The 22,605-nt window shown below is 37.0% G+C and overlaps 1 protein-coding gene across 5 annotated transcripts in view; it reads right to left on the bottom strand.

The window, feature by feature from the left end:
* 4932414N04Rik (RIKEN cDNA 4932414N04 gene) overlaps positions 1 to 22,605 on the bottom strand; it is a 91,742-nt gene that overhangs the window by 50,886 nt on the left and 18,251 nt on the right. For all 5 annotated transcript variants that reach the window (XM_006500335.3, XM_017319307.2, NM_183113.3 and 2 more), the window contains 6 exons: positions 9,297 to 9,367; positions 8,491 to 8,587; positions 6,718 to 6,788; positions 4,837 to 4,930; positions 3,626 to 3,696; positions 1,119 to 1,327 (listed from right to left, as the gene is read on the bottom strand). In XM_006500335.3, coding sequence (XP_006500398.1) covers positions 1,119 to 1,327; positions 3,626 to 3,696; positions 4,837 to 4,930; positions 6,718 to 6,788; positions 8,491 to 8,587; positions 9,297 to 9,367 — 613 coding nt within the window. The remainder of the gene's footprint in view (positions 1 to 1,118; positions 1,328 to 3,625; positions 3,697 to 4,836; positions 4,931 to 6,717; positions 6,789 to 8,490; positions 8,588 to 9,296; positions 9,368 to 22,605) is intronic.

Below are 22,605 nucleotides of genomic sequence, written 5' to 3'. Positions count from 1 at the left end.
CCTTTCCAGATGAACTTGAGAATTGCTTTTCCCTGTCTTTGAAGAATTGTGTTGAGATTTTGACAGGGATTACACTGAATCTGTAGCTTGCCTTCGGTAGGATGGCCATTTTGTTAATTTTTTGTTAATCCATGAGCATAGGCAATCACTCTATTTTCTGAGATCTTCTTCGATTTCTTTCTTGAGAGACTTGAAGTTATTGTCATATAGATCTATCACTTGTTTGGTTAGAGTTACCCCATGATGTTTTATATTATTTGTGGATATTGTGAAGAGAGTTGTTTCCCTAATTTCTTTCTCACCCTGTTTATCATTGTATAAAGGAAGGCTACTGATTTGAGTTAATTTTATATCCAGCCACTTTGCTGAAGTTGTTTATCAGTTGGAGAAGTTATTTGATGCCAACAAAGATTAAACTATTTACTATGTGGTTGTTTACATAAAAAGCACCCTTTTGTGTGTGTGTGTGTGTGTGTTTTGTTGTTGTTGGTTTTTTTGCACATTGTGTAAGTTTCTTCTGTTATTCCTGTGATAAAATACTCAACAGAGAATACTTTGGGAAGGAAGGGATTAGGGTTGATCAAGGGTTCATAGCCTAGGCCATTGGACAGTGTTGCCCACAGTAATGGTGACTCCACCTCAGGTAATTAATGTACACCATCATTCTCAAATAGGCCCATATGCTTTGTCTCTCGGTATTATGCACACATCCTGTCAAGGCAACAATATAACTATGAGTACTCTATTCCTTGTCAACCTGACACCCAAACATGTGACTGTTAAATTAGTATGTTTGTTCCAGTACCAACCAAAGATTTAATTGTGGAACCTAAACTGTGGATAAAGGATAAAGATACAGGGATACCTACTAAAAATGTATCCATCAAAAAGTATTTGTCAGTTCTAGTTAACAATACTGCACCAGAAATTATAGCCCTGCCATTATTCTTCAAATATAGCAGTTGTCAGTATAATGGAAAACAATGGTATCTCATTATATTCTTTTGATGTCAGTGCAAGGCTGAACATCCCTAGTAAAAGCATAAGATTTGTTAAGCATGAACATTGGGCCAAATGAGAGTTAGCTACTTCAGACAATAACAATGCTATACACTTACCTAACATGCTTTTTTTGTGTAACAGGATATTGATGGTTACTAGCCTTCCCACAATGCATTTGTTGGATGAATCCATTTCTCACAGCAGTATCAAAAATAGCAGCTGCATTATCACCATCACTACCACCAGCAGCAGTAGTGTTGCCATAAGATGGCTTTTCTACTGTGTCCATCTTGTTGCTGAGTCTTGTCTTCCTTTTATGTTTAAGCTGCAATGAAAGTTTGCTACTAAGAATACTGACAGTTTTTAATAAAATTATTTCTTCTATTTTGTTACTTAACCCAGTTCCATTTTCACAATTTTAATGAATAAGACCTGCTTCCATGGTAGTCCAGTATTCTTCATTTCATAGTTTTCTTTTCAATCTAAAATAACCACTCTAAGACTCATTTTTGTAGAAAGACAGGTGTCCCCTTTTATTTTCACTAGCAAGATTTCACATTAATGTATTGATTTAGAGAATGTGATATTGTATGTCTCTCGTAACCAGTGATTGTCTTAACCTAAGTGTATATCTTATCCAGTATACTTGTTGGAAAACAGATAGAAAGCCAAAAATGATCCAGGCATAAAGTACATGCTAACTTTCATGCATATTCTCCTCAAGTGGATGTGTGATCAGTTGCATAATATTTTCCATTTTAATTGTTCTTGTTTGACCAACAGTTTCTCCTCTCAGTTATGCTTGAGGAGGGGCTGGAAGTGCGGACATCACATCTGTCACAAGCCTTACCTGGTTTTGGTTCCTGAGAGATTTTCTTTTTGAAAGATGTAATTATGAACATTAATTTGATCTGATTCTTTAGTTCATTGTTAAGGTAATTTTTGGAAAAATCAAATTTACAATTAATTTAAAATAAAATTAATTTAGCTTTTGAGTAATTACGGACATGAAAAAATTAGGAAACTAATTGAAATTCATCTTCTAAGCTCCATCCTGTATTTTATCTGTTTCCCTAACACTGACAAGCACTTCAAACTGAAAAGAAATTTGCCATAGCCCATGTCAGAAGTAAAACAAGAGCAGTGATCTTATCTCTTTACAACTTTGGAATGAACTGAGTTCATTTTGTAAAATTTATCAAAATCAAATTAAATGGCCTTAATAATATATGAAGATTTCTTTCATTTAAAAAAAATCTATGCAATGTCTTTCATAGTGAGCATTTATAGTGAATTTAAGCCATGTATCCAAAATTCTGTAAATAGAGAGTAGGCAAACTATTTTAAACTATTTAGGAACTTGTCACAGGACAGTTGATCACACTGTGAGACTGTGTACTGAAAAAAACCTTTTTCTCATTGTGGTGTGACTCAGACCTTAGCACCTACCTTTAATCCCAAACAATGAAGGTAAAGTTAATTTGTAGAAGGAAGCACCCATATTCAAAAGTGATGTCTAAGTGACAAAGTGACGAATCAGAGAAATATTTGACAGAATAGGATATTCTCAACTCTGACGAGAACAGAGAGGAAAGGGAAGCTACTTAAGAAGGAGAGAAGCAGTTTTATGGGGAGTGCTTTACAGACAGGTTGAAGAGGAGAAAAGCTAGACACAGGTGAACATAGAAAGAGGCAGAGTGAGAAGGAGCCAGAAGATTAGAACAGATTGCCAGAGATAGTTTCAGGCTAAGAAGAGCGAAAAATCAGAGTCTGAGAGAGAAGCCAGATTGAATCAGTCAGAGGAGTTTGAGCCAGAACAGCTGAGTTGACCAGCCAGCCAGAAATCAGAAAGAACTAGATCTAGGCCTAGATAAGATTTCATAGAGACTAGAAGCTTCCAGGACAAGGACTAGGTTAGCAGCCTGAGGCAATGAACCTCAAAGAGGACAGTTACATCAGGTGAACAAAAGAAAGTTGAACAGGAACTAAAGTCAACGCAGCCTCAAAGAAAACCAAGTTCCTGCACTGTACCACTAGGAGGTAGCTGTATGAGTTCAATCAACATATTCTTATATCTACTCCAGTTAACAGAATACAACTATTGCATAAGAATTCTTAAATTTCTACATTGGAAGGAAGTACATTAGGATGGCATTCTTTGTAACCAAATACCAACGATCCTTTTCTGGAAGGTGTCATTTTTCTATCCTAGGTAGCAGAGTTGACCTTATGATTCACTGCTCTCCTACAGTGAAAATATTCAAGTCAGTCACAAGAAGGAAAAAACACATTTTTTGACATTGCAGATACTGAATCTCAATAGGAATCAATGACATTTTATCTGATAGGGATTATTATCCAGACCACAAACACAACTTGCTATTACTTTATTATATAAGGAGGCATATACCTTGATAAATAAAAATTTCGACTCATTTCAAAGGAAAAGTTTCATAAAACGTGCATGAATATTCTAACTTCTGTTTATATTTCAGAATTTTTCTAATTGAATTTTAAACATTATAGATTCTTCAGTGAACTATAAAATGTTATTCTACTTGGTCAATGCTACATTATTAAACAAATCCATTAAATGAGAATTTTAAATTAAAGAATTACACACCAATGGCTGGTTGTTCTTACTGCCATTTTCCCCATTCTGGTCTCTGCATGTCACATATAAGCTTGGTTTTCCTGAAAACACAAACATTTAAAACAAAGTATAAAGAAAGGTCTAACAAATGACAATCTCTAGAACAACACAGAAGAGCAAGATGATGCAGTAGGTAAAGCTACTTGCTACCAGTACTGATGACCAAGGACCAACACAGTGGAAGGGGAGAACTGACTCCCTCAAGATGAATTCATGCGCCCCTGTAATCCACCCAAATATATAATACATAAATGTACAAATAAATGTGTATAAACATTAAAATCAAAATTTTATTTTAAAAAGAAATGGATTAAACTTTACCACTACTTGACTATTATTCCCCTTTCTTGAGTACCTATTTGCCAACGAGTATTGGAAATAACCAAACCTATTAGTATTTTACTTGGACACTTGGACATACACTGCATTGGATTATGTTCAGAAATACAATGGTATCAATGAACCAACCCTCAAAGACAACATTTTTAAATCCCACAGAAACATTCAAACTCACCATTTTCTATCTTGGCACTGATATTAAAACAGCCTGCATTGGACTCATCAGAAATCCTCTTCCTTCCTCCCTTTTATCTACAACTATGATGCACCCTCCATCTGAAAACACTCTGTCCATGTTTCTGTAAAGCTCCGTTCCTTCCCTGAAGACTCATCCACAGTGGGAAGTCATCACTGACTGTGGCAATTTTGCTCTATGAGAGAAGCATCTCTTTTGCATTCTTTACTACTTTATCAACTTTGTCACTCTGATATTTGAAATTTAAACTAGTATTGCACATCTACTTCTTTTGTTCCTAGACTTGGGGAGGAGAGAGCCTTTAATATTCTTTCCATACCTCTAATCATAAATTTCTGTTTCATTTTCCTAGTATTCCTCATACTTTGTGCATTTTTTATTAGTCTTCCTGTTCACACTGCTCTTCATTATAGCTCAATACAAGTATTTTGAAATAGATTTAAAGTGGCATTCCCATTTTCAGCCTATGCTGAGCTTGATATGAAGCCTATTACCATTTGAGTTCTATTTGAACTCTCTGCATATGTAATACAGAGAGTATTAATTAATAATTAATTATTAATTCTCATTGGCTCGTGGCATATACCAGGGCTACAACATGAGTAATTACTCCACCAAATTGCTTTGAACTAAATAGAGTTCTGACCTTTCATTCGTCCACTTGCCACATGTTCTCCTCTCTGATCTGCAGTCTTGGGTAAGTGGACAACATCCTCCTGTGCAAGTGCCTCAGAGATGCTCTGTTGAAATCATTTTAACAAACAAGACTTTAATGAAGATCTCTCATGAGTTACCGGAAAAGGCAGCCTCGTTTCTTATTTTAAAGCAATAACATTGGAAAATCATGGATGATTTATATTAAAACTCAAACTATTGAGTAATGTGCCTCACAAGCTTGTCTACATCAAGACAGTTTATTTTCATGTAGCTATAGATTACTACATAAACCAAGCATGAAAGATTGGAGACATAATCATAGATGGCATATGTCAAAAACAAACCATTTTGAATATAAAATTATGCATTATTTTTCTCTGGAAAATATAAAATATATAAAATATTTAAAATGTAAATTTAAAAGATTTTAACATATGCTACATATAAAATAAAATATAACATATAAATTAACATATTTTTACATATATTTTGAAATGATTTTTTTGAACTCTGTGTTAAGTAAGATGGGTCTCTGTCCATCCTTGCCTTCCTAAGGCACCTTCTGATTGGTTAAAATAAACAGCCTGTGGCCTATAGCAAAAGGCAGAATAGTAATGTGGGTCTTCCAGATAGAGACAAGAACTCTGGGAAAAAGAGAAACTCAGAAAATTTGCTACCAACACATGGAGGAAGTGAGACATATAAAACTGAGGAGAGGTAACCAGCCACATGGCAGAACTTAGATTAGTATAAATAGGATAATTTAGTTATGAGAGTTGGAGCCAAGCCTAAGCTAAGGCCAAAAGCTATTAAATAAATATATACCTCTGTGTCATTATTTGGGGACTGGGTGAGGCATAGAAAAGTTTATGGTTATGTGTGTGCGTGTGCGTGTGTGTGTAATAGAGACATGTTAAAATCTTTAAAATTCCTAAGTCATTTGACAGTTTCACGTATTAATGAACAAATGTCTTCTCTGCCTCTCACACTTGTCTCTCACTCATCCTCATTCCCTTCATTTTCCACTGAAACCCATATTCCAACATGTTTTCATAATGTTATCCTGTCTTCTTCTGTGTGACCTGCTGACCTTAGAGTTACTTGCCTGAGTGTATGTGGGTAGTTATTTACCCAGTATAAATGAATGAATGAATGAATGTGCACATAAATATATCCTAAGCTACATCCATGAAGCAAATGACACTCCTTCCTAAACAATTGTTAACTGCCAATAATGTCATGTTGTCATGGAGGTAACCCACCCCTTTCTGATTAGATTTTGGCTCAAGCCATAGGAAGGTGTTCATGTCTGATCTGTAATCCTGGTCAAGAGTCTAGCTATTGCTAGAGACATAATATGTCTCAGGGGAAACCTACTGGTTTGCTAAGTGGTCATATTTTCAATTGACTTCTAAATATTTATGTTGACATAGAAGTGTTACACTTAATCTTCACTGAAGAGACTTCTTGCTTTAGTGGACAATAGCTAATACAGAAACAAACAAGAGTTTTGATATTGGTCGAGTGATGGGCCCTAAATGGAACACCTATATAGTCCCTCTCTCCACACCCTATCCTTCCCAAGAGAAAACATTAATACTTTTAAAATACACACTGACATCTTAACTATTGCTCATGTTATTGAATATATACACTACAGGCTCAAGTAATTTTCAGGAAGAAATTTAACAAGAAATGGAAAGATGATGTTTAGCCCTAAACTCATGAATACTCTAAAAATATTTTAAGAATAATAATGGGCTAAAATATTTTGATACTAAATATTGAAATATGATCAACTGATCTACAGTATAATCTGATATGTAATTTATTTGCAACATTAAAACCTTCAATTTAAATTATTACATACCAATGACCGAACACTTTCATGGCTATCACAATTTTGGTCATTTTCTGTTGATATCTCTTCGTTGCATGGACCTGTTGACAAATGTACATATTTAAGTAAAATAAATTACAAATAAATGGCAAATAAGATTAGCATAGTTTATTAAAATAGAAATAATTAAAGGTAGATATAACAATCATACCCTGAGAATGATGAAGACTAGAGTTTCAAAATGGAAATTAAATAAGTCAAATTGAGAACATGATTTAAGAACAAAAACTACATTTAAAGAAAGTTAAATTAGCATATCATTATATATGAGATATATATTAACCATAGAGACTCAAATCTGGTTATCATACATTGAGGATCAAGATAGGATTCATATGTTGATTTATCAAATTTTGGTCTCTGGATTTGTCCTTGGATCTTCCAGAGGTTTCTTCTCAACCAATCATGTACTATGAGGTGTATTTACCAGAGATCTATATTTAAAAATCCATTGTAAAATTTGAAGCACAACAGAACCAAATGAAAAACTATTGATTTGGATTCTCAGTTGTTTCTAGGGAGAAAAAAGTTGAAATGAAATGAGGAGCACCAAAAAAAAAAAAAAGCCATTTTAGACTTTGCATATGAAAACTCTTTTTTATTAAATGGTTATATACTTGTAAATCTATAGTTATTAGATACACACATTCTATTGGGAAGATGTAAGCAATCTTCTATGCCAGATAATGTCAAATCATCTGGTCTATTTGTTCCAACATTTCATGCATACACAATATTCATGTTTAACAATGTGCTTTTATCACAGACCCTCCTCACCCTTCATCAGGAGCTCCTTACACCCAAGAAAAGAAGATTTGAAATAAGTTATTTCATTGTGTTATATTCATATAGAAAGTTGTGACACAGAAAACTGAACTTCACATTTTGTGAAGTTGAACACATTACTATTTTAGTTCTTATCTTACTTCATACAATTTTGTGAGTGATGATTGGAGAGTCACTGGGTCCAGTATGTTATACATTTATTTATTTAGTAATAATTCAATTTGTTCTAATGGGGAATTTACAGTTATCAGTCCTGAATATTTCTATAAGCAGTTCTTCATTTCAAGCCCATATCTTGATTCTAACTTTTGTCATAAGGGGACTCATATGTGCTTATCCTGCTACTATTTCTTTTTCCTCTGCATATCTTTTTTTGTTTTGTTTTGGTTTGGCTTGGTTTGGTTTTGGTTTTTCGAGACAGGGTTTTTCTGTATAGCCCTGGCTGTCCAGGAACTCACTTTGTAGACCAGGCTGGCCTCGAACTCAGAAATCTGCCTGCCTCTGCCTCCCGAGTGCTGGGATTAAAGGTGTGTACCACCACGCCCGGCTAAAATGGACAATCGTAACATACTCATCTCTAGGGACCTATTTTATTATTTCTCTGAGAAGCACAGTATTTTGAACATATTCATCCTCAAGGAATTTCACTATTTTCATTGAATCACACAGTTCTTCCCCCCCCCCTTTTTTTTTTTTCTGGTACTTAATAATTGTTCTTATCTTTCACTTCCCTGTCTTCCCTATACTTTAAGAAACCTTACTGCTTGCTCTACTAATACTACAGCCTTGTAATTTATTGAGCTATTGGACTGCTTTAGTGATAAAATTCCATTTCACATTTGCAGAAAATGGATTTAATATTATTCTTATAGCCATTTAATCAACTTTATTCACTAGTATTGTCATGATTTATATAACAATTTCTTCAAAAAGCTATTCACAGAATCAAGATTTTACCATTCATTTCTAGACTTGTGTTATTTTCTCTTCTTTGATGCACAGTGGTGGCTAAGTGGCCCAGATGCTCTCTTGTTGAAGGAAGTGAAGAAACAATCTGTAAAAAAATATTAAAATTTAGTTAGATATTCTTCTCTCCTCTGTGAAGATCAAAGGTTCACTTTGCAAAGCAATGAGAGAGTCAAATAAGGGAAACGCTTCATCAGAATCCACAGTTTTGAACAGAACACTGTAGACATGCTACCTAATTACAGTCTAACTTGAGTCTTTTTGTGGGCACTGACAATGAAAGTCAACATGAAGGCCACTGTAAATATAAGAGTAGGTGTCAAAAATATGGAAAAAGATACATTTAACGTTGTTTATTACTAGTATAAATATGAAAATATAAACTGTACACACACAACACAAAAATGATACCTCTACCTATGCCAAAATTCATTTGTAGTTTTTTAATGCAACATTAATAGTTATTAACCATGCATGATGACTTGTAGATGTCTACTATTACTGCCACAAAACAGTAAAACTGTGTTTCCCACCTTGAATGCTTATTGTAAGACACGAACAATACCATACTTTTGTCATAGAAATGGTAATTAAATATATATAGTGTGATAATAAACCTCCAAATGGAAAATAGCCCTTATCAATACAACTGATACAACAGAGTATTAACCAATTACCAAGGTAAAATACTTTCAAAAATGAAATAATTGTGACCAATTATTTTTATAAGAAAATTGCACATGTAATTTTATTGTCTTATGATTTCTAGAGCGTCCTCAGTGTGAAACTTTACATACCAAAGGTGTGACTTTTTCTTTCCCACTGTTCCTCCTGGGCTCTTCTGTTGATGCCATTTCTTTCTTTGTAGCTGTTGAGAAATGAAAATATTTAACCAATTCTAACTGTAATGCAATGAATCATCTTGTCAAAGTGTTACAGAGAGATAAATGCAAGAGTGAAAAAGAAGAGAGTTTAGACACAGTTAAATTGAAATTTCAAGATTCATTTTCCCCAAAGAACACTTTTAAGTACTCAAAATCTATAAATGAAGCTTTAGCATGTCATTAGATAGTTGTGGTTGTGTAAGTGTTAAATATATTCCTTGGGATAGACACAGGAGTGTACCAGGTTCAGAGAATTAAAGTATTCCTTGTACTCACCCCAAAACACAAAAGAAGAATCACTCAGACACAAATTTTTCAAATACCACTGAAGTATTCACAATCACACTGTACAACCTCATGACTCTGGTTATTTTTGTCCATGATATATGAACAGAAATTTATCCAAAAATATTTTGTTTGCTTTGTTTCTTGTTTTCCTTGGGAAGACTCTGTCAGATATAGGAAGTCTCCACTATTGGCTGTGTTTTCAAGAAGTATATATGCATTTATTTTTATTTGGAGTCCTTTATCAGTCTCCCTTCTGAACATTAATATTGTGACTAATCATTTCACATTGTAGCTAATAATGGACTAGGTGCAAAAGTTTTTTTTTTTAATTAGGTATTTTCCTCATTTAAATTTCCAATGCTATCCCAAAAGTCCCCCATACACTCCCCCACTCCCCTACCCACCCACTCCCACTTTTTGGCCCTGGCATTCCCCTGTGCTGGGGCATATAAAGTTTGCAAGTCCAATGGGCCTCTCTTTCCAGTGATGGCTGACTAGGCCATCTTTTGATACATATGCAGCTAGAATCAAGAGCTCCGGGGTACTGGTTAGTTCATGTTGTTGTTGCACCTACGGGGTTGCAGATCCCTTTAGCTCCTTGGGTACTTTCTCTAGCTCCTCCATTGGGAGCCCTGTGATTCATCCAATAGCTGACTGTGAGCATCCACTTCTGTGTTTGCTAGGCCCCGGCCTAGTCTCACAAGAGACAGCTATATCTGGGTCCTTTCAGCAAAATCTTGCTAGTGCATGCAATGGTGTCAGTGTTTGGAAGCTGATTATGGGATGGATCCCTGGATATGGCAGTCTCTAGATGGTCTATCCTTTCATCACAGCTCCAAACTTTGTCTCTGTAACTCCTTCCATGGGTGTTTTGTTCCCAATTCTAAGAAGGGGCAAAGTGTCCACACTTTGGTCTTCGTTCTTCTTCAGTTTCATGTGTTTTGCAAATTGTAACATATCTTGGGTATTCTAAGTTTCTGGGCTAATATCCACTTATCAGTGAGTACATATCATTTGAGTTCTTTTGTGATTGGGTTACCTCACTCAGGATAATGCCTTCCAGGTCCAACCATTTGCCTAGGAATTTCATAAATTCATTCTTTTTAATAGCTGAGTAGTACTCCATTGTGTAAATGTACCACATTTTTTTGTATCCATTCCTCTGTTGAGGGGCATCTGGGTTCTTTCCAGCTTCTGACTATTGTAAATAAGGCTCCTATGAACATAGTGGAGCATGTTTCTTTCTTACTAGTTGGAACATCTTCTGGATATATGCCCAGGAGAGGTATTGCAGGATCCTCTGGTAGTACCATGTCCAATTTTCTGAGAAACCACCAGACTGATTTCCAGAGTGGTTGTATAAGCTTGCAATCCCACCAACAGTGGAGGAGTGTTCCTCTTTCTCCACATCCTCGCCAGCATCTTCTGTCACCTAAATTTTTGATCTTAGCCATTCTGACTGGTGTGAGGTAGAATCTCAGGGTTGTTTTGATTTGCCTTTCCCTGATTATTAAGGATGTTGAACATTTTTTCAGGTGTTTCTCAGCCATTCGGTATTTCTCAGGTGAGAATTCTTTGTTTAGCCTCTGAGCTCCATTTTTTAATGGGGTTATTTGATTTTTCTGGATCCCACCTTCTTGAGTTCTTTATATATATTGGATATTAGTCCTTGAAAAAGTTCTTAAACCATTCCATTTTTTAATTCAAAAAGTCCAGTCTCACCTAGCCATTATTTATTGAAATCCCACTAATTGCTAGAGACTTGGTTTATATCTAGTCAATAAAATGATTCAGGAGTGGATTTCTAACAGGTAAATCCAGAGTAAGACAGGACAGTGAAGTTAGGTGCATAAGAGAGTAAAAATGGGAAGACCAAAAATAGTAGACACAGATGGGAAGAAAGGAGTACCCATGGCACCACCTGCATATGTAGCAGAGGATCGCCTTGTCATATATCAATAGCAGGAGAGGTCCTTGGTTCTGTGAAGGCTAAATAGATGCCCCAATGTAGGGGAATTGAGGGCAGGGTGGTGGGAGTTGGTGGGTGGGTAGAGGAACACCCTCATAAAAGCAGGGGGATGGAGAATGGGAGAGGGGGTTCCTGCAAGGGCGGCAAACTGGGAAAGGGGATAACATTTGAAATGTAAATAAAGAAAATATTCAATAAAAAAAGAACAAGCCAAAACAAACAAACAAACAAAAAACATATGAAGTAAAAAAAAGTCAGTTCCAGCTTGAGGTTACAAAAACAAACAATAAAGTAAAACAGACAAACAATTTATTTCTAAGTCAGAACAAATTCAAGTTAACTTAGAAATTAACAGTTTAAAGTTCTCTGTTGCTGCACTGCAATCAATGTACTGTGGGAGAAGAATATTGTTAGCAGAATATACATATATGTCAGAAGGTAAATTTGAGACAATTATTGGAGAAAGATGATGCAGGCTTGAATTTGGAGAATATTTCCAGAAATACACAGCAATCAAAGTGACACTTTAAATGAAGCGCTACTAACTGCATCTGTATATAAACCTGACACCCTGAAATGCTACACACTGCTCATCACTTTACAAAGCACATGAAATCAGAAGTGAATAAGTACGAACTTACAGAGTGTGCTGAACCTCTCCAAACGTGCCCAGTTTCCTTCTCCTGGGGTTTTATCCTACATAACACACTTATGTGATCTGTTAGGATGTCTCTCTTCTTACTGGAAGGAGCTATTGAGGAATTACAAGGCAGTCTTGGAATTGAACTGTCAGAAGCCATCTAGGAAAAGTTATGTGGCTAGCAAATGAATTTTCTGGGGATGGTTCACTGTTGGCTTGCAATGGGTAAGCTCTAAGATGCAAGGTCACCAGAGACTTCATCCCAGGATTACTTCTTGTTGCTGATATGACTTTCCTGTCACTATTACTTAGCCTAATGATTCCCGGGCATCAGCTAACCCTTTTAGGCAGATTTCCTGCAGAATCAATATAAAGATGTACTTTCATATAGTAATGCAGTGTAGACAAATTGATGATTTAATAATTCCTGAAAATGATTTTTATAGAATTTCTAAAATTATACAAGTAATTTCACAAGTTCTCTATGGAACAAGGGTGCAAACAGATCTCTGTAAACCTTCACATGTCATGGGCTAATTGCACTAGGAAAAGAAACCAGGCTTAAAACAAATTTGTGATCAAGGAAATAAAAACCTTTTATTCAGGTCCAAGAATGAAGCCACAGGTGTGCACTATGAGAAAGCAAGGCCATGTGAACTTGTTGCTTTGAACTTATAATGAGCTTATAGAGTGAAACACTACTTTGAACTTACTATCAACATCTTTGTGTAACTCTCCATTTGTGTAACATTTTGTCTATGAGGTAATTTTATAAAGAACTTTTGTCAAAAAAGTATAAAAGAGGCTGAGAGAAGGAATAAAGTATAGCTTTGGGAGGTTCTTCTGCTCCATCTACCAAATGTATATCTGTGGTCTTGGGGCTCTGTCTCATCCACCAAATTTATATATGTATGTCTGTCTATATGCATGTACATATATACATGTGTATGTATATCTGTATGTATGTAAGTATGCATGAACACTTGTGGAATTGACAAGACAGATGATGTGTGTGTGTGTGTGTGCGTGTGTGTGTCTGTGTGTATGTGTGTGTGTTGTGTACATGTGCCTGACTTTCTTTTCCTTTCTCTGGGTAATTGCCAAAAGTCATCATCTTCTGGCCTCTAGAACAATGAGAGTTAAATTGCAGTGATTTCTGGCTCCCAGAACAGTAAGAGTTAAAAGGCCAGAGGTCATCAGCCTTTGGCCTTCATCAGATGCTATGTCCCATCTCAGTACCGGATCCTGTGGAGAGTTGGCTCCTGGCATTTAACAACCATTCATTAAGCATAGACATTGCACCTTCTTGTTTATAATGATGAAACTAATAAAGAATAGCTTGTGGAGAAGAGTGGAGAGAACAGAAGCTCAAATCTCTAGAAACATGGTCATGCTCAATGGTATGTGCCACTCCAACACCTATTTACAAACTTTGGGAAAGTCATACTCTTTAATAACTATCCAGCAGGTTTGTGTGCTTAGTCCCTTCAGTGTTCTCAGGTTATGAAAAGCAAAATGACAGAGAATACTATAAGAAAATTCAGGGCAAAGCCTCCACTAAACTTTTAGATGTGTTTTTCAGAATCAGACAATGAGTCTTTTAATGAAAATATGGTGAGCAAAGGCATCTAGACCAGTTGAACATGTTGGCGGTGTGGAGAAATGTGCTCCTGAACAGAGGACAAAGGAGGACACCCAGGAGCCTGTGAGCTTTCTGTGCTGTGCAAGGTAATAGTGAGATGTGCATCCAAAGATGTGTATTTACTCAAACCCTCCAGCGAGGCTGTCCTATCATACCATGAATGCTTCCATGTTATCATCCTTGCCCTGTAGTTTAATGAGCATGAAGGGGTGATGAAATGACATCCCAGGGATTGCACAATACTGTCCCTGAGGAGGGCCACTGAGGAGGGAATGTCACATATACAGCAAGAGCATGCTCTCTGGAATAACCAATTTCTCCAAATTCCCACAGGCAACCATTACATTGACTTTTATCACATCATTACAAAATATATACTGTAGTGTGGGTTTCTCTGATGTAACACATGGGTTTCATAGAACGTTTTAATCCACGTCGGCATTTTCTGAGGTGATTTCCAAATTCAGATATATTAAAACAAACACTGTTTTTGTAAAAGCATGATAAGTTTCTGAAAACTCAATATCCCAATGGCATAAATTTGATGCTGAGAATTAGAGAGATGAGTGAGATGAGCTGCTATAATTCTAGCACGGCTTTCAGCTTTTCAACATCTAGGAAGCTGCAATGACTGGCTGACTGGTTTGACCATAGGTAAAATCATACAAGTTTCTTCCACATGAGTTCAAAATGAATGCTAGCTTGCTAGCTACTGATTTTTATGGCTCATTTTAAAAAATGATCACCAGATCTGCTGTCTTCATTCCTTTCATTTGAATTTTTTTTTTTTACTAACACATTGAACACAACATTCCTCTCTATTTTGGACAAGTGTCTAATTATATACAGATACACGTATGAACCTGTTCCATAATCATAATATTAGTATTTTTGATTCAAAATAAAATCCACTTTAAAAATTTTACCCCTTAAAACTGTCCTGGCTCCTAGAAACATGACCTGAAGTCAAAATCTCTCCTTTTTGTTTTGAATCTCGCAAACTGTCATCAAATGGATCTAGTATAGAGGGTTTGATGTGACTTCTCTGAGTACTGTTGGTTAAGCAGAAACATATTTCAACCAAAGGACAAACCCAGAATCCAGAACTGCTGATCTTCAGTCTTGATTCTATCATTGATCTGAAAGGAAGATTCATCAAAGGGAGAATCTGCTGTCATTCCAGGCCTTTCAGAGCCTAATCCCTTCCCCCAATCTCTCAGGTTCACAATGTCAAAACTTCAGAAGAAATCATTCATTGAATTGTTCATGCTGCACTTGATGACTCCACAGCCCTCCACCTTATCTTTGCTTTGCTCTTCTTCACAGTTGCCTCATGGCCTATATGACATTATGTTCAGAAGTGGTCCATTTGGAGGCATTAATTTTTATTCATGTATGGCTTACCACCTATATTTCAATTCAGGTTACAGACAGGTCTGTATGATGGAATACCACAATGCTTAGTGTCTTGTTTAAAAACAGAAACAAAACAAACAAACAAAAAAACCCATGGTCCCTCTATTTGTCCATGGCTGTCCTGCAATTCATTATTTAGCTCAGGCTGATGGTGAACTCACAGAGATTGTTCTGCCTGGCTTCTGAGTACTGGAATTAAAGACATGTACCAGTGCACTCACTGTGTTTGTGGTTTCTTTAAACGGTTAAACATTAGATTTTTCCCCCCGCTTTCTTTGTAATACTTTGCCTGACTTTTCCAAAGACTTTTGTTATTTTTTTTATTCTCTCATATATTATACTTTCCACTAGTTACTATTTTAATGCTGTGACAAAAATCCCGGACAGGAAAGTTTAGTGAAGAAAGCTTTCTTCTGGATCACAGCGTAAAGGCATACATTCCTTCAGATGGGATGGAGAAAGAGCAACATGTTGACATTTGAATCCTCAGGTGAGAAGTAGAGAATAAACAGCAAGTATGGCTAGGGCATATAAACATCAAAGTCTGTCACTATCTGTGAGATGCTTACCAACGGGCTGACAGCTGTCCCAAATAGCCCACCTAGGAAAAATGATCCACTGAAGCCTACAGAACATATTTTTACCTTCAAGCAAGATTATGATCCAGCTTCCATAAGATATATGAAGATGCAAACTGCATTTGTTTTAACTTCTAAACTCTTCCCTGTCATTACCAGTCTCAACACTGCTCAAAATCCCAGTCTCCTCTGAGACTTAATGCAACCATTCAAGTGAGACGCTGTACAATCAAAAATACAACTGGCATATTTGCAACACACAAATGACAGAGTGAACAGCCCCTTTCTCAAAGGGAGGGCTAGAGCATCCCATGTCATATTCAAAATAAAGCATGGATAGAATTCAGATGGAAAAAAACATTAAATCCTACAACTCTGTATTTGGGATATAGGAATCAGGATAGAATCATCTGGGCTCCTATGAGCTTAGATGAGATCTGGTGTCCACAGAACACACTTACCTCTCTTTATCTGGCTTAATTGCATGCATCAGATTTCTTAAGCAGATTTGTCACTGTTCTGGCATCTCCAACATTCTGAAGTCTGAACTGAAACTTAGGTTTCACCTTCATAGTTTCACACAATGGCTACACGTGGGCACTTTGCAGGAACTCCTTTCTTTTCAGAAATTGCTTGACCTCAGTGGATTTTTGGTTCAAGACTCCACTGCCCCTCTCGTTGTAGTGTTATTTCATATATGTAAAATCAGTATTATATACAGGAGTAAGCTATAATGCCAAGTTTTACTGCCATCTCTGGATAGATATAGAACCTGGTCTCCTTTTTTTTTTTTTATTCATATTTATTTATTTATTTTTTAATTTTTTCAGTTTTTTTATTAGGTATTTTCCTCATTTACATTTTCAATGCTATCCCAAAGGTCCCCCATACCCACCCCCACAATCCCCTACCCACCCTCTCCCCCTTTTTGGCCCTGGCGTTCCCCTGTACTGGGGCATATAAAGTTTGCAAGTCCAATGGTCCTCTCTTTGCAGTGATGGCCGACTAGGCCATCTTTTGATACATATGCAGCTAAAGACAAGAGCTCCCGGGTACTGGTTAGTTCATATTGTTGTTCCACCTATAGGGTTGCAGTTCCCTATAGCTCCTTGGGTAATTTCTCTAGCTCCTCCATTAGGGGCCGTGTGACCCATCCAATAGCTGATTGTGATCATCCACTTCTGTGTTTGCTAGGCCCTGGCATAGTCTCACAAGAGAGAGCCACATCTGGGTCCTTTCAGCAAAATCTTGCTAGTGTATGCAATGGTGTCAGCATTTGGAAGCTGATTATGGGATGGATCCCTGCATATGGCAGTCACTAGATGGTCCATCCTTTCGTCACAGCTCCAAATTTTGTCTCTGTAACTCCTTCTATGGGTGTTTTGTTCCCATTTCTAAGAAAGAGTAAAGTGTCCACACTTTGGTCTTCGTTCTTCTTGAATTTCATGCGTTTGGCAAGTTGTATCTTATATCTTGGGTATCCTAAGTTTCTGGCCTAATATCCACTTATCAGTGAGTACATATTGTGCGAGTTCCTTTGTGATTGGGTTACTTCACTCAGGATGATACCCTCCAGGTCCATCCATTTGGCTAGGAATTTCATAAATTCATTTTTTAATAGCTGAGTAGTATTCCATTGTGTAAATGTACCACATTTTCTGTATCCATTCCTCTGTTGAGGGGCATCTGGATTCTTTCCAGCTTCTGGCTATTATAAACAAGGCTGCTATGAACATAGTGGAGCATGTGTTCTTCTTACCGGTTGGGACATCTTCTGGATATATGCCCAGGAGAGGTATTGCGGGATCCTCTGGTAGTACTATGTCCAATTTTCTGAGGAACCGCCAGACTGATTTCCAGAGTGGTTGTACAAGTTTGCAATCCCACCAACAATGGAGGAGTGTTCCCCTTTCTCCACATCCTCGCCAGCATCTGCTGTCACCTGAGTTTTTGATCTTAGCCATTCTGACTAGAGTGAAGTGGAATCTCAGTGTTGTTTTGATTTGCATTTCCCTGATGATTAAGGATGTTGAACATTTTTTCAGGTGTTTCTCTGCCATTCGGTATTCCTCAGGTGAGAATTCTTTGTTCAGCTCTGAGCCCCATTTTTTAATGGGGTTATTTGATTTTCTGGAGTCCACCTTCTTGAGTTCTTTATATATATTGGATATTAGTCCCCTATCCGATTTGGGATAGGTAAAGATCCTTTCCCAATCTGTTGGTGGCCTTTTTGTCTTATTGACGGTGTCTTTTGCTTTGCAGAAGCTTTGCAATTTTATGAGGTCCCATTTATCGATTCTTGATCTTACAGCACAAGCCATTGCTGTTCTATTCATGATTTTTTTCCCCTGTACCAATATCTTCGAGGCTTTTCCCTACTTTCTCCTCTATAAGTTTCAGTGTCTCTGGTTTTATGTGGAGTTCCTTAATCCACTTAGATTTGACCTTAGTACAAGGAGATAGAAATGGATCAATTCGCATTCTTCTACATGATAACCGCCAGTTGTGCCAGCACCATTTGTTGAAAATGCTGTCTTTCTTCCACTGGATGGTTTTAGCTCCCTTGTCAAAGATCAAGTGACCATAGGTGTGTGGGTTCATCTCTGGGTCTTCAATTCTATTCCATTGGTCTACTTGTCTGTCACTATACCAGTACCATGCAGTTTTGATCACAATTGCTCTGTAGTACAGTTTTAGGTCCGGCATGGTGATTCCACCAGAGGTTCTTTTATCCTTGAGAAGAGTTTTTGCTATCCTTGGTTTTTTGTTATTCCAGATGAATCTGCCGATTGCCCTTTCTAATTCGTTGAAGAATTGAGTTGGAATTTTGATGGGGATTGCATTGAATCTGTAGATTGCTTTTGGCAAGATAGCCATTTTTACAATGTTGATCCTGCCAATCCATGAGCATGGGAGATCTTTCCATCTTCTGAGATCTTCTTTAATTTCTTTCTTTAGAGACTTGAAGTTCTTATCATACAGATCTTTCACTTCGTTAGAGTCACGCCAGGGTATTTTATATTATTTGTGACTATTGAGAAGGGAGTTGTTTCCCTAATTTCTTTCTCAGCCTGTTTATCCTTTGTATACGGAAAGGCCATTGACTTGTTTGAGTTAATTTTATATCCAACTACTTCACTGAAGCTGTTTATCAGGCTTATGAGTTCTCTGGGGGAATTTTTAGGGTCATTTATATATATTATCATATCATCTGCAAAAAGTGATATTTTGACTTCTTCCTTTCCAATTTGTATCCCCTTGATCTCCTTTTGTTGTCTAATTGCTCTGGCTAGAACTTCAAGTACAATGTTGAATAGGTAGGGCGAGAGTGGACAGCTTTGTCTAGTCCCTGATTTTAGTGGGATTGCTTCCAGCTTCTCACCATTTACTTTGATGTTGGTTATTGGTTTGCTGTAGATTGCTTTTATCATGTTTAGGTATGGGCCTTGAATTCCTGATCTTTCCAAGACTTTTATCATAAATGGGTGTTGGATTTTGTCAAATGCTTTCCTAGCATCTAAGGAGATGATCATGTGGTTTTTGTCTTTGAGTTTGTTTATATACTGGATTACATTGATGGATTTCCATATATTAAACCATCCCTGCATCCCTGGGATGAAACCTACTTGGTCAGGATGGATGATTGTTTTGATGTGTTCTTGGATTCGGTTAGCAAGAACTTTATTGAGGATTTTTGCATCGATATTCATAAGGGAAATTGGTCTGAAGTTCTCTATCTTTGTTGGATCTTTCTGTGGTTTAGGTATCAGAGTAATTGTGGCTTCATAGAATGAGTTGGGTAGAGTACCTTCCATTTCTATTGTGTGGAATAGTTTGTGAAGAACTGGAATTAGGTCTTCTTTGAAGGTCTGATAGAACTCTGCAATAACCCATCTGGTCCTGGGGTTTTTTTGGCTGGGAGACTATTAATAACTGCTTCAATTTCTTTAGGGGATATGGGACTGTTTAGATAGTCAACTTGATCCTGATTCAACTTTGGTACCTGGTATCTGTCCAGAAATTTGTCCATTTCGTGCAGGTTTTCCAGTTTTGTTGAGTATAGCCTTTTGTAGAAGGATCTGATGGTGTTTTGGATTTCTTCAGGATCTGTTGTTATGTCTCCCTTTTCATTTCTGATTTTGTTAATTAGGATTTTGTCCCTGTGCCCTCTAGTGAGTCTAGCTAAGGGTTTATCTATCTTGTTGATTTTCTCAAAGAACCAACTCCTCGTTTGGTTAATACTTTGAATAGTTCTTCTTGTTTCCACTTGGTTGATTTCACCCCTGAGTTTGATTATTTCCTGCCTTCTACTCCTCTTGGGTGAATTTGCTTACTTTTCTTCTAGATCTTTTAGGTGTGTTGTCAAGCTGCTAATGTGTGCTCTCTCTAGTTTCTTTTTGGAGGCACTCAGAGCTATGAGTTTTCCTCTTAGGAATGCTTTCATTGTGTCCCATAAGTTTGGGTATGTTGTGGCTTCATTTTCATTAAACTCCAAAAAGTCCTTAATTTCTTTCTTTATTCCTTCCTTGACCAAGGTATCATTGAGAAGAGTGTTGTTCAGTTTCCACGTGAATGTTGGCTTTCTATTATTTATTTTGTTATTGAAGATCAGCCTTAGTCCATGGTGATCTGATAGGATGCATGGGACAATTTCAATAATTTTGTATATGTTGAGGCTTGTTTTGTGACCAATTATGTGGTCAATTTTAGAGAAGGTACCATGAGGTGCTGAGAAAAAGGTATATCCTTTTGTTTTAGGATAAAATGTTCTGTAGATATCTGTTAAGTCCATTTGTTTCATCACTTCTGTTAGTTTCAGTGTGTCCCTGTTTAGTTTCTGTTTCCATGATCTGTCCATTGGTGAAAGTGGTGTGTTGAAGTCTCCCACTATTATTGTGTGAGGTGCAATGTGTGCTTTGAGCTTTACTAAAGTTTCTTTAATGAATGTGGCTGCCCTTGTATTTGGAGCATAGATATTCAGAATTGAGAGTTCCTCTTGGAGGATTTTACCTTTGATGAGTATGAAGTGTCCCTCCTTGTCTTTTTTGATGACTTTGGGTTGGAAGTCAATCTTATCAGATATTAGGATGGCTACTCCAGCTTGTTTCTTCATACCATTTGCTTGGAAAATTTTTTTCCAGCCTTTCATTCTGAGGTAGTGTCTATCTTTTTCTCTGAGATGAGTTTCCTGTAAGCAGCAAAATGTTGGGTCTTGTTTGTATAGCCAGTTTGTTAGTCTATGTCTTTTTATTGGGGAGTTGAGACCATTGATATTAAGAGATATTAAGGAAAAGTAATTGTTGCTTCCTGTTATTTTTGTTGTTAAAGTTGGCATTCTGTTCTTGTGTCTGTCTTCTTTTAGTTTTGTTGAGGGATTATCTTTTTGTTTTTTCTAGGGTGGGGTTCCCGTCCTTGTATTGGTTTTTTTCTGTTATTATCCTTTGAAGGGCTGGATTCATGGAGAGATAATGGGTGAATTTAGTCTTGTCGTGGAATACTTTGGTTTCTCCATCTATGGTAATTGAGAGTTTGGCTGGGTATAGTAGCCTGGGCTGGCATTTGTGTTCTCTTAGTGTCTGTATCACATCTGTCCAGGCTCTTCTGGCTTTCATAGTCTCTGGTGAAAAATCTGGTGTAATTCTGATAGGCTTGCCTTTATATGTTACTTGACCTTTTTCCCTTACTGCTTTTAGTATTCTATCTTTATTTATTGCATTTGTTGTTCTGATTATTATGTGTCGGGAGGAATTTCTTTTCTGGTCCAGTCTATTTGGAGTTCTGTAGGCTTCTTGTATGTACATAGGCATCTCTTTCTTTAGATTTGGGAAGTTTTCTTCAATAATTCTTTTGAAGATGTTTGCTGGTCCTTTGAGTTGAAAATCTTCATTCTCATCCACTCCTATTATCCGTAGGTTTGGTCTTCTCATTGTGTCCTGGATTTCCTGGCTATTTTGAGTTAGGATCTTTTTGCATTTTCCATTTTCTTTGATTGTTGTGCCGATGTTCTCTATGGAATCTTCTGCACCTGAGATTCTCTCTTCCATCTCTTGTATTCTGTTGCTGATGCTGGCATCTATGGTTCCAGATTTCTTTCCTAGGGTTTCTATCTCCAGCGTTGCCTCACTTTGGGTTTTCTTTATTGTGTCTACTTCCCTTTTTAGGTCTAGTATGGTTTTGTTCTTTTCCATCACCTGTTTGGATGTGTTTTCCTGTTTTTCTATAATGACTTCTACCTGTTTGGTTGTGTTTTCCTGTTTTTCTTTAAGGACTTGTAACTCTTTAGCAGTGTTCTCCTGTATTTCTTTAAGTGAGTTATTAAATTCCTTCTTTATGTCCTCTACCATCATCATGAGATATGCTTTTAAATCCAGGTCTACCTTTTCAGGTGTGTTAGGGTGCCTTGGACTGGGCGAAGTGGGCATTCTGGGTTCTGATGATGGTGAGTGGTCCTGGTTTCTGTTAGTAGGATTCTTACGTTTACCTTTCGCCATCTGGCAATCTCTGGAGTTAGTTGTTATAGTTGTCTTTGTTTAGAGATTGTTCTCTGTTGATTTTGTTACCCTCTATCAGCAGACGTGGGAGACTAGCTCTCTCCTCTGAGTTTCAGTGGTCAGAGCAGTCTCTGCAGGCAAGCTCTCCTCTTTTAGGGAAGGTGCACAGTTATCTGGTGTTTGGACCTCCTCCTGGCT

The sequence above is a fragment of the Mus musculus genome, chromosome 2, assembly GCF_000001635.26.
Source record: "Mus musculus strain C57BL/6J chromosome 2, GRCm38.p6 C57BL/6J".
Taxonomy (NCBI): Eukaryota; Metazoa; Chordata; class Mammalia; order Rodentia; family Muridae; genus Mus; species Mus musculus.
This window is presented reverse-complemented; position numbering and strand designations above follow the sequence as displayed.